We start from the raw sequence: 12,500 nt of genomic DNA, 5'->3' as shown, positions 1-12,500 counted from the left end.
AAGAAAATCTCTTGGAGAGTCTTTCCCAAACTCTTCAAAGCACCTTACATGTGACTGACTACTGGGTCTTCCATTCCTTGCCACACAGCCCTGATCATGACTCGATTGCCAATTCCCTTCTTTGCCTAGGAGTCTATTACTAACTGCAGTCAACAGCCCCACCTCTTGCACCTTCCATGTGAAACATCTGTCCACACCTCCAGATTTCTTCCCACTCCCATTCTCACAGCCATCACTCCTCATTCTGTGAGGGTGGATGAATGCTACTTAGCTGTTGGCAGGGACAAATAGGACTGATAATCCTCCCAAATCAAGGACCAGACTCAGTTATTCAGATTGAACTGGGAATCCTAAGACCAACCAGCCAGCTGAGCGATCACAAGGAGACACTGTCAACCTGTGCCCCCTGACTAATGTAGGTCCCACTCAAAGAAGCCCAATGATTGAAAACACTACCTTTTTCTGCCCAAGGGGTACTCCCAGGATTATAGCTCTTATAGAGAAACCTGGCATTACTTTGTATGGCGCCTGAAAACATAATGACTTATGCTTTAGGGGTGGTCATAAGAGACCTTCCAATCTTTAAGTAAATACCATCTGTAGATATGTAGCCTCAGATGACTTCAGAGCTTTCCCAAAATGAAGCTACCATTGGTTACTTGAGGGAGTTTCCCCGAGGGATAGCTGACTTGTCATTTATGTGCCCCTTGTGGACAATTATCCCTAAGACAGATGTCCAATTAGAAAAAGTAGAACAAAATTTGCTTCTGCCTTTAGCTAAAGTTATCAATGATACCACCTCATCCCTGTAAGACATTCAGGTCAGCAGTCAAGTCACTGGCCAGGGTAGTTATGAATAGATAACGAATGATAGAACTACTCTAGACTTCCTCCTGTGGGTCAAGGTGAAGTCTGTGCAATGGCTGATAGAGACTGCAATACCTGGGTTGATGCCTTGGACCAAGTGAGAAGATCAACAGAGAAACTTAAGGAGAAAACCATCTGGTTGATGGCATTTGTTGAGTTGGAGGGGTTCAAGACCATGGATGGCATGATTGACACTAGTTTACAGTATGGCCTTGTTCCTCTGCTTGGAGTTCTCTTGATAGTAGCTTTAACTGAATATTGTATGAGACAAATTAATGGATGTGGTTTCCACCTCTGTTGGTCAGATTAATCAGAGTGGTATGCACATGGGAAAATTCACCAGGAGCCAAGACAGAGTAGAAATGAAAGGTAGACTCTCTCTGCCTGCCTCTCCGTCTACTTGTGATTTCTCTCTGTCAAAATAAATAAATAAATAAAAAATCTTAAAAAAAAAAAAAAAAAGAAATGAAAGGTAGATATTTTTAGGAAACAAGACTTTCTGGGTCTCTCACATTTCTATAAGTTGTATGAGCAGAGGCACGGAATGCCTTTGCCCCAGACACTCTTTTCAAGCTTGCTTGTGTAGTGAACAGCCTTGGAAGCAAGGATTAGGTTTGCTTACTACCCATTATAAAAGATTTGGGCTCCCTAAATTTAGAGCTCCTGTCCTGCAATCCAACCTACTGTCTGAACAGGGGTCATCTGGTCCTCTTCCTACTATTATGTGGGAATTAGGATGAGTGAGATGATACAAAACTGATAATATCCTGGTAATCCTATTGTTATGAGTAATAAAGTGCTCTTTGTCTCTGACAAAGGGCTTTGATGTCTTACGCCAAGGATCTAAGAAATTGGGGCAGGCTAATTTGTTAGCTTATAAGCAGAGTAAAATCGTAGATCTTTCATATTTCTTGACATAGATCTGCAGATGAAAAAGTCTGAGAGAGGAGAGGATGTAGTTGGAGGAGGATGTGGGATCAGTGGAGGTGTTTGTTTATTTGTGTGTCATCAGAAAGGAGATACCTAAACATATTAAATTCTAATGGAAGGTAGCATTGTTGTCTGTAATAACATAAATATGGAAAGCACCCATGTGTCCTTCAAAGTAGGAAAGACAAATATGTTGTGGCATAAACGTATTACTAGACACCAGTAAAAACAAACAAACAAAAAACCCCACAAAGTTATGTGTCTCAAAATGGTTGAATATCAAAAAACGCAATGATGGGGCGCCTGGGTGGCTCAGTGGGTTAAGCTGCTGTCTTCGGCTCAGGTCATGATCTCAGGGTCCTGGGATCGAGCCCCACATCAGGCTCTCTGCTCTGCGGGGAGCCTGCTTCCTCCTCTCTCTGCCTGCCTCTCTGCCTACTTGTGATCTCTGTCTGTCAAATAAATAAATTAAATCTTAAAAAAAAAAAACCGCAATGATAAGAATGAGGAAGTTAGACAGGAACACATGTAGTATAAGTTTGTTTTTGTAAAATTCAAAAACAGGAAAAAGTAAATAATGCATTATTTAGGAATATAAGCAGAGAGGACAACACAAAGGAAATGATAAACTCAAAATTCAGGATAATGATTATAAAGATGGGGACACAATTCAGGAGGAGAATATAAAAGGCTTTTGAGGCATGGCAGCATCTAATTTTTGGTTTGGATGATAGGTACATGGGTGCTAGTGTCATATTTTTCTTTAAGCTGTATATCCATTTTTATATGCTACATTTTATAATTTGTTTAAAAAGTGTTACTAGAAAGGAGTCAAAAGAGAAAAAAAAAGCTAAGAATATCATCAAGAGAGAGGATATTGAGATAGCTAAGCAGGGTTGAGGGTCCACTTGCATTTAGACTCTCAAAGGGACGCCTGGGTGGCTCAGTTGGTTAAGCAGCTGCCTTCGGCTCAGGTCATGATCCCAGCGTCCTGGGATCGAGTCCCACATCGGGCTCCTTGCTCCGCGGGGAGCCTGCTTCTCCCTCTGCCTCTGCCTTCCACTCTGTCTGCCTGTGCTCGCTCTCGCTCACTCTCTCTCTCTCTGACAAATAAATAAATAAAATCTTAAAAAAAAAAAAAAAGAATTTATAGAGGCATCAGCCTGCTCAGTTAAGTGAAATTGTCTTTTTCATCTTCTTGTCCCCATCCTAAGCCATTTCACATTCCCTCTGAAGCCTGCCTTCAGGCATTCTTTCATAGAGAGGTAAGTGTTTTGCTATTTGTAAGCACTTCATTCTTGAAATCCTTAGCTTAGAAGATTACCCATGGGCCCCAGGACACAACACAGTACCTCTGTTAGATTTTCTTCTGCTGCAGTAATGAGAGGTGTATTCCCAGTCTCTGGATGCTGAAAGTCAAGGTTTCCAAAGATGGAATGGACTTTAGTAATATAGTCACAGATGAGTTCCACATCACCCCTTGAAACTACTTCCAGGAAATCATGAATCAGTTTATTTTTATTCATCTTGCTAATTCCACATAATCACCTGACCCTGCGAAAGAAGAGAAACAATTTAATTAAACAAGAACCAACAAAGCATGGGTTGTTCAAATGTAACATATTCTATCTTTAGTGTCACCTCTTTCCCCTCTTTTATGTATGAAATAATGGTTTTAAAGACAATTTTGAAAAAGAGGAAACAGTAATTCTATCAGTGTTGGCTCTGTGCACATGTTTTAAATTATAAATAACAATTTTCACCATCACTTTGTGAGAAATGCTGTGGTACAGGAGAAGAAAGGATGGATCAACACTAGAATGGAAAGAACAGAGGCTCTGGAACCTTAAAGAACCTGGGCTTAAATCTCTCCTCCACAGATTCCCAACTGTGTAAGCTTGAGCGTGATTAATTTCAAGCTTCTCCAAGATTAATTTCCTCATCCCTAAAATGGAAATAACAATCCCCTCTTCAAATGGTGAAGATCTGAAGTACTATATCCAAAGCTTTGGCACTCCTTCAACAGATGAATGGATAAAGAAGATGTGGTTCATATATGCAATGGACTATTACTCAGCCATCAGAAAGGATTTACATGGACATGTTTGGAACTGGAGGATATAATGCTAAGTCCATCAAAGAAAGATAATTATCATATGGTTTCACGCATATGTGGAATATAAGAAAAAGTGTAGAGGGTCATAGGGGAAGGGAGGGAAAACTGAGTGGGAAGAAGTCAGAGAGTCAAACCATGAGAGAGTCTTGACTCTGGAAAACAAACTGACGGTTGTGGAAGGGGAGATAGTAGGGAGGATGGGGTAAATGGATGATGGGCATTAAGGAGGGCACCTGAGATGATGAGCAGTGGGTATTACATGAAACTGATAAATCACCGAACACTATATCAGAAACTAGTGATGTACAACATGTTGGCTAGTCAAATTTAAATAAATAATAATAAATTTTAAATAAATGTTAATTTAAACAAATAAATAATAAATTTTAAATAAATAATACTTTTTAAAAAGTTTTGGCACATTTTATTGGTTAAAATTCTTGCAGGATTTTGTTTTCTTTCTTCCTTCCTTCCTTTCTTTTTTTTTTTTTAAAAGATTTTATTTATTTATTTTACAGAGAGAGAGAGAGCACAGGTAGGCAGAGTGGCAGGCAGAGGGAGAAGGAGAAGCAGGCTCTCTGCTGAGCAGGGAGCCTGATGCGGGGGCTTGATCCCAGGACCTCAGGACCACAACTTGAGCCGAACGCAGCTGCCCAAAGACCTGAGCCACCCAGGTGTTCCAGGTTTTTATTTTCTTTAGTGTCATTTATTAAAATCCCTGTAACTATTTTGTTTATGGAAGTATAAACTCCTCAGTAGCAGGAACATTCTATGCCTTATATTTTGTATCCTCAATAACTCTTGTACAATGTGAGTCATTGAAGAGCATGGTGGCCATCATTCCAGATTTTCCAGAAAAAACCTTATTTTAAATATGCCATCTCAGCTTTCCAAATCATTGAAATATCTCTTAGAGTGCAATTTTTTAAAAAAATTTATTTATTTATTTATTTATTTGTTTGTTTATTGACAGAGAGAGAGCTAGAGATCACAAATAGGCAGAGAGGCAGCCGGGGGGTGGGTGAGCAGTCTCCCTGCCGAGCAGAGAGCCCTATGTGGGGCTCAATCCCAAGTCTCTGAGATCATGACCTGAGCTGAAGGCAGAGGCTCAACCCACTGAGCCACTCAGGTGCCCCAACAGAGTGCAATTTTTGAAGTCACCAGACTATCTTCCCCATGGAGCCTCTTGCTGTTGGAAACAGCACAAAATCATTTGTCACACTCTATATTCCATCTTCAGAAAGCCTCTGATACCATAGTCACTGCAAGTAGGCACGTTATTTCTTTGAACTGGCAATTTACTTGCAATGAACTGGCATTTTGTTGAAAGCAAGAAAACAAAAAGCCCATTTCATAGTACAATTTTGTGGATAAAAGTTGACAAAAATAAACAAGAAAATGTCTAGAATTGGTTTTTAATGTTCTATATACACAAATGCCTTAGAATTCATAGGCCACACTATATAGAGCCTTCTTTTTCAGAGAGAACATGTATTTCACCCCAGAAATAATACTATTTGATAAATTCATTCATTCATTTAAGAGGCTACTATATGTCTTTCAGTTGTTTCATTGACCTGTCACGGTGGAAAATATAATAAAATAGCTAAGACAAAAATGGAAGGAAAAAAATTATGGTTAAATGTCAAATCAAGCAACGAATAATGAAATTTATAATGTCAGAGAAATGTGATGGTTATGTGACTGGAGCATCTCCGTTGGAAAAAGGGTATCAGTAATATTCGGAGGAGTGGAGTGAAGAGGAAACGACAGTTTTGACAGAGGGGAAGGGCATGAAAGAGACCCGCAACCAGGGTCAATGAGGAGAGAGTGGACCAGAAGGGAATTTACACTTTACTTCTGAACAAGCTGGGAAGCCCATGGAGAGTTTTGAGTAGTGTCTTTTAGGAACAGTGGTATTTTGAGAAGATTATTATGCTAGAGAATAGAAAGACAAAAATAGAAATTGAAAGTAAACTTAAAGGATTTGTGACTGATTGGCAATAGAAAATGTGAAATGGGTCCAAGAGGATGTGTTTGGGCAACTGGGGAAGACCTGATGCTGGGGTAGGCAACCACTTGCTTTGATAGAATGATAATCAACAAGGTCAGCAACAGAGCCAGCATATAAGTAAGGTGTCTTGTTTCCTTGGCTCTCCACGAAATGTGGCCTTAGGTGAGTGCAGTTTCCTAAACTAGCACGAGCATTAAGAATTTTGCTGTTCTGGGCGCCTGGGTGGCTCAGTAGGTTAAGCCGCTGCCTTCGGCTCAGGTCATGATCTCAGGGTCCTGGGATCGAGTCCCGCATCGGGCTCTCTGCTCAGCCTGGAGCCTGCTTCCCTCTCTCTCTCTCTGCCTGCCTCTCTGCCTACTTGTCATCTCTCTCTGTCAAATAAATAAATAAAATCTTTAAAAAAAATAAAAATAAAAAAAAGAATTTTGCTGTTCTTAGTTATGAATAAAGATTTCCAGGTTCCCTTCAATTTAGCATGTATGGAATAAGGCTTGTATACTCCCCCCATTTTTGTTTTAATTTGAAAATTTTTACACTTGATCTTAGCCAAAAGGCCAAGAAGCAATAATTTGAAAATTTTTAAAAGACTCATTTTATTTAGTCATTTTTTTAAAAGATTTTATTTATTTATTTGACAGAGAGAAATCACAAGTAGACGGAGAGGCAGGCAGAGAGAGAGAGAGGGAAGCAGGCTTCCTGCTGAGCAGAGAGCCCGATGCGGGACTCGATCCCAGGACCCTGAGATCATTACCTGAGCTGAAGGCAGCGGCCTAACCCACTGAGCCACCCAGGCGCCCTATTTAGTCATTTTTAAAAAAGATTTTATTTATTTGACAGACAGAGATCACAAGTAGGCAGAGAGGCAGGCAGAGAGAGAAGAGGAAGCAAGGTCCCCGCTGAGCAGAGAGCCCGATGCGAGGCTCAATCCCAGGACCCTGAGATCATGACCCGAGGCGAAGGCAGAGGCTTAAACTACTGAGCCACCCAGGCATCCCTATTTAGTCATTTTTTTTAGTAGACTTGCTTTAAATAGACTTTTTTTTTTTTTTTTTTTTTTTTTTTTTTTTTTTTTTGGGTACTATAGGTTCACAACAAAATTGACAGGAAAACACAGAGAGTTCCCATATACCCCTGACAACTCCCCTCCCAACCCCTGTCCACACAGCCTCCCCATTATCAAGACCCAGTACCACACTGGTACATTTGTTGCAGCTGATGAACCTACATACATCATTATCATCCAAAGTTCAGAATTTACTCTTAGGACTCACTTTTGGTGTTGTACACTCTAGGACTTTGGGAAAATGTATAATGCTATATAACCACCTTTATACTATAAGAGTATTTTCCGCTAAAAATCCTTTGTGCTCCACCTATTCAACCCCCTGATCCTCATTCCCTGGCAACCACCTATCTTTTTACTGTCTCTTGGACACACTTTTTTTTTTGCTCAAGCATTCAGGTGATTTCTATCATTAGACAATTTCTGGAAATACTGACCTCGGTTAGATCTAATCTTTCTTGCTATTTGTTTTCTTTTCTTTCCTTCCCACTTTTTAAAAAAACATTTATTTACTTAACGCATGGAGAGAGAGAAAGAGAAAAGTGTGAGCATGGGAGAAGGAGCAGAGGGAGAGAATCTCCAAGTAAACTCCCCACTGAATGCAGAGCCTGACACAGAGCCAATTCAGTGACCCATGAGATCACGACCTGAACCCAAACCAAGAGTCAGACACTTAACTGACACTTAATCTGAGCCACCCAGAGCTCCTCGTTCTATCTTCTAATTGACATTTAGCATTACCACTTACTCCTTTTGATTCAAATTTCTTAGAATAAATACTGGTTTTCCCTAAATTTCTAATAGAGAAAAAATTGAAATAGAGAATCAATTCTTCAAGTCTCTCCCTAGTTTTGTTCAAAGTGCTGTTACATAATAATAATAATAATAATATAATGATAACAGCAATGTTGTCTAACATTTATTGAATGCTTACTACATGCCATATGCCATTCTAAATGCTTTGCATATATCTTATCTATTTAATTCCAAACAACACCATCAGGAGAGTAGTATTATTACCATATTTTAGAGGTGAGGAGAATTAGGCACAGGTGTTAGCAAAATGGGCTCTCACCCAGGAGATATGTGGGTGCTAGCACCCAAAAAGACTTAATGCAACTGGTATTTTTTTTTTAAAGATTTTATTTTTTTATTTGTCAGAGAAAGAGAGCATGCACCAGCAGGCCGAGTGGCAGGCAGAGGCAGAGAGAGAAGCAGGCTCCCCACTGAGCAAGGAGCCCGATGTGGGACTCGATCCCAGGACCCTAGGATCATGACCTGAGCTGAAGGCAGCGGCCCAACCCACTGAGCCACTCAGGTGTCCCATGCAACTTGTATTTAAAGGAACATTCGTAAAGTAGTCTTATTTTCACTTCTTTGGATCCTAGGTAGAGAGGAGTGGGTTAATCGTACCCACTAGCAGTACTAGGCTGGATCTAGTTTTCTTCTTGTTTTATTTTATTTTTTCTTTCTTCAACTCTGATCCCTCCCACTTCCCTCTGCTTCACAGAAGCCAATCTGATGTGCTAGATTGCTTTAAAAGCATATAGTGCTGTTACATATGAGGGCTTGTCTTAAATTTGAACAAATAGTATTGCTACTTACTTTTTGTTTATTTATTTTATTTTATTTATTTATTTTTTAAGATTATTTATTTATTTATTTGACAGACAGAGATCACAAGTAGGCAGAGAGGCAGGCAGAGAGAGAGATGGGGAAGCAGGCTCCCTGGTGAGCCGATAGCCTGATGTGGGGCTTGATCTCAGGACCCTGAGATTATGACCTCAGCCAAAGGCAGAGGCTTTAACCCATTGAGCCACCCAGGCACCCTGTTAGTTACTTTTTAATACCTTTTCTTAAAGCTTTAACCTTGTACTCACGCAAACCTCTGGTTGTTTGCTTCTAATGGCTGCATAGCAGGCCTCCACCACACTTTATTATTACGTCACTTGGTTGCGTACAACTAAGTTGCCACCAACTTCCCACTCCATAAACAACGCTGCAAGAAATATCCCTGTTCAGGCCTTGTTAGGCCCTGTGCAAAAGTTTCTCTAAGGTGAATGAGTTGAATGTATTTAATTTCACGAAATACTACCAGATTATTCCCCAGGATGGCTGCACCAATTTACACTCCCACCATTAGTGCCTGACTGTTTTCTTTGAGCTCTTCCAAAGGAAGCAGACATTTCGTTGATTGCTGTCACTTAATCATCATTATCATTATCATTAACATTGAAAAAGCATTGTACTTGGAACATTGCTAGGGGCTGAAGGATCAAATGACACACTTGAAATTAGGCCATAGAAAAATTTTAAAATCAGCATACATATCTATCCCGGTAAACGGCTTTGAAACTTGGATTTATATACTTCTTTTTGAAAATGTAACAGTATTTGCAATATCACAGGTAAAAGAAACAGCTTCAGAAACAACGTAAAGCTGAAAATCAGATATTCAAATAATGACTAGGCAAGAAATATATATTTATATCACCAGTTTATTCATAAAGTGGGAATAAAACCCCAAAGAGACTTCTTTGCAAGGTTATTCCCCCTAGCAATGAAATGACAATGCATGTTCAGGGGTTGTGGCTTAGTCCTTTAATGTTACCTTTAAGTGAGAGCATTTTGCAAGTAGTAGCTGCCATTCCAATAAAAAAAAATACACATTAAAATTTAAACCAAACTATTATAAGACTATAGCATTCATTCTACTGGAGTTATTGTTTTGAAAGTAGGCTCTATGCCCACTGTAGGGTTTGAACTCATGACCCTGAGGTTCATGTTCTACCAACAGCCAGCCAGTCACCTCTGGAATCAAAAAATTTTTTTTAAAAAGAATTAAACTTGGCGCCTGGGTGGCTCAGTGGGTTAAGCTTCTGCCTTCCGCTCAGGTCATGATCTCAGGGTCCTGGGATTGAGCAACGCATTGGGCTCTCTGCTCAGCAGGGAACCTGCTCCCCCCCCCCCCACCCCCGTTCTCTCTGCCTGGCTCTCTGCCTACTTGTGATTTCTGCCTGTCAAATAAATAAATGAAATCTTAAAAAAAAAAAAAGAGTTAAACCAAATTGCAACCTGAACGTTATCAAATCAAATCACTACCGTAGTGGGCAATGTGGTCATTATTTGGTCGTTCATCATCTCACACACTCAATTGTGGCTGGAGCAAGACTATGAAGATTAGATCAGCATATAACAGATTTCTATACATAGGTAAGTTCTTTCAATTAGCATGGACAGACTCACATTGCTTTTTATTAGTGAGTTCCATTTACTCTTCTGATCTTCAATCTGCACATTTCCAAGTTTTTTTCTTTCTTTTTTTTTTTTTTTAATAAGAAAATGTTTCTCGGGGCGCCTGGGTGGCTCAGTGGGTTAAAGCCTCTGCCTTCGGCTCAGGTCATGATCCCAGGGTCCTGGGATCCAGCCCCGCATCGGGCTCTCTGCTCCGCGGGGAACCTGCTTCCTCCTCTCTCTGCCTGCCTCTCTGCCTACTTGTGATCTCTGTCTGTTAAATAAATAAAATCTTTAAAAAAAAAGAAAAAAAGAAAATGTTTCTCAATTTTCCTTTTAGGATTGTTTTGAGTAATGGTTTTTAAGCAATAATATTTCTTTCCACAGGGATATCTGGTTTAGCATCTGGTAAAACCCAATGTCTTTTATCTCTGTGTGCATGGGAAGTCTCCTTGTAAAACAAAGCATTTTATTACACTGTACATTTCATTTGGAATCTTGTGTAATTAAGACTTAAAGTAATGAGAACCCCTTTTCATGTTGGGAAGATAGGACCAGTTCACATATATACAGTACTGAGTGTTTATAAGAAGACTTACACCAATTAAAGTTAACATATACTTAAGTGACTAAACTAAAATGAAAGATGTCCCTGGGTATAATTAAATCGAAGGACGTTTTCTCATATACTTTTCTAGCCTTTATCAGTTTAGCCTGTGATCTAGAGGCATTCACATAGGTATTAGAAAGGACTGTCTTGATATTTGAAAAATCAAAGATAGTTTACTACAGCAACTCTAAGGATATAATTATTTGAGATTAGGATATAGTTTCCTCTATCAGTTTACCTGACGTTCCTCCTCTGGGACATCCTCTCGGGAGAAGAAAAAAAGTTGCAACACAGGGACATACCTAAAATGTGCCGAAAAGTGGAGATTTGGCTTACCTATGTTGTGTTTTGCCGAGGGAGCTGATACACAGTTGAAGAAAGACCAAGAAAAACAGCAGTCAACGTCATCCTATTTTACTGTGGCACTGATTTCTGGGATAGCTGTCAACCCACACTTCAGTAAAAGATCCATTGAAAAGCAGCATAGATACAGATTTTTTTTTTCTTTGATTATTTTCCAATGTTGCACAGCTCAATTTACTTAAAAAAATAATTAAAACTGGTTCTGTGTGCACAAAGCCTCCAGTTAGCTGCAAAGAGACTGCTTCGTTTACGGGTTGTCACCCAGGCAACCATCCACTGTGCATTTAGCTTTGAGAATTGAAGGCAGGACAATATCATCCAGGAAGGAAAACAAGCATTGTGCTTGAAGGAGTTGGACCTTGGTGTACTTCCATGCTTGGCACAATTGCCGTTATCATCTTCCCCACCGAGACTTTCTCCAGGAAAGCCATACCTTTGTTATTGCCATAACGTGCCAGAAGGATCCCTTTCCAAATCTAAATCTAAGGTACAGAGCAGGAGACTCTAACAGGTTACCCCCAGACTGGCTGTACTCTTAGAGTCATGTTTGAGAAAGCACCAGGAATCAAAGTTCTTCCATCGGAACCTATTTCTTGCCTAGACTTGTGATATTCCCAAGCAAAGTCTTGGGACTGTATTTTTGTTTGAGTCATAAATGCTAATTAACCCAGCTGAAAGAGACTTGAAGTTGTGGACTACAAAAACACTCATGAGGAAGTAGACTCAAGGTGCTCTAAAACATAGAGTCGTCTGCCATTTGTGTGCTGTTAGGTTTTTTTTATGCCACTTACTGGAGGATGCAGGGGGTTTTCTTCTAAAAATGGCCTTGTTGTATATACTCAACCACAAAGGGTGCAAATATTTTATTGTAACAACAGAGGGCATTTATTTAATTTTTACTAGGTTAGTCTTTTACGTTCATGATGTCATTTAACCCCCACAACAGCTCTAAGGAGTTGACTATGATCACCATCATTCCCCATGTTACAGATGAGAACACTGAGGCTTAGAAGAAATTTTAAGCTAATAAATGGTAGACCTAGGGACTGAACCAAAGCAGCCTGACTGAAATGTTGAAGCATTCATCCCTTTTACGATGCTAACACCACACACACACACACACACACACACACACACACCCTCTCTCTCACACTCACACACTTCTCGAGTCAGTGAACCTTTCTGGGTAAAAGACCACTCAGCGATTGCTAGGTTTCCTTAACTCTTTCATCACTTCATTCAGCCTGAAGGGCTTTAACGCTAATCCAAGCACCTGCAGGCTGTTACTCTGTTTTACTTTCTA

At 39.9% G+C, this 12,500-nt stretch overlaps 1 protein-coding gene across 3 annotated transcripts in view; it reads right to left on the bottom strand.

Moving 5' to 3' along the window:
- The window catches only part of MAP3K19 (mitogen-activated protein kinase kinase kinase 19), a 66,009-nt gene extending 54,571 nt beyond the window's left edge, over window positions 1-11,438 (bottom strand). For 2 of the 3 annotated variants that reach the window (XM_032354067.1, XM_032354069.1), the window contains exons 1-2: window positions 11,171-11,438; window positions 3,150-3,351 (exon numbers count right to left, since the gene is read on the bottom strand). In XM_032354067.1, the coding sequence (XP_032209958.1) occupies window positions 3,150-3,323 (174 nt within the window). In that variant the 5' untranslated portion in view covers window positions 3,324-3,351; window positions 11,171-11,438. Of the gene's footprint in view, window positions 1-3,149; window positions 3,352-8,870; window positions 8,915-11,170 lie in introns of those variants that run through there. The other variant, XM_032354068.1, reaches the window with a different exon arrangement.
- Window positions 11,439-12,500: the final 1,062 nt, after the last annotated feature.

This window comes from Mustela erminea, chromosome 8, assembly GCF_009829155.1.
Source record: "Mustela erminea isolate mMusErm1 chromosome 8, mMusErm1.Pri, whole genome shotgun sequence".
Lineage (NCBI taxonomy): Eukaryota > Metazoa > Chordata > Mammalia > Carnivora > Mustelidae > Mustela > Mustela erminea.
Note: the sequence above shows the minus strand (reverse complement) of the source record. Positions and strands in the feature narration are given on the sequence as shown.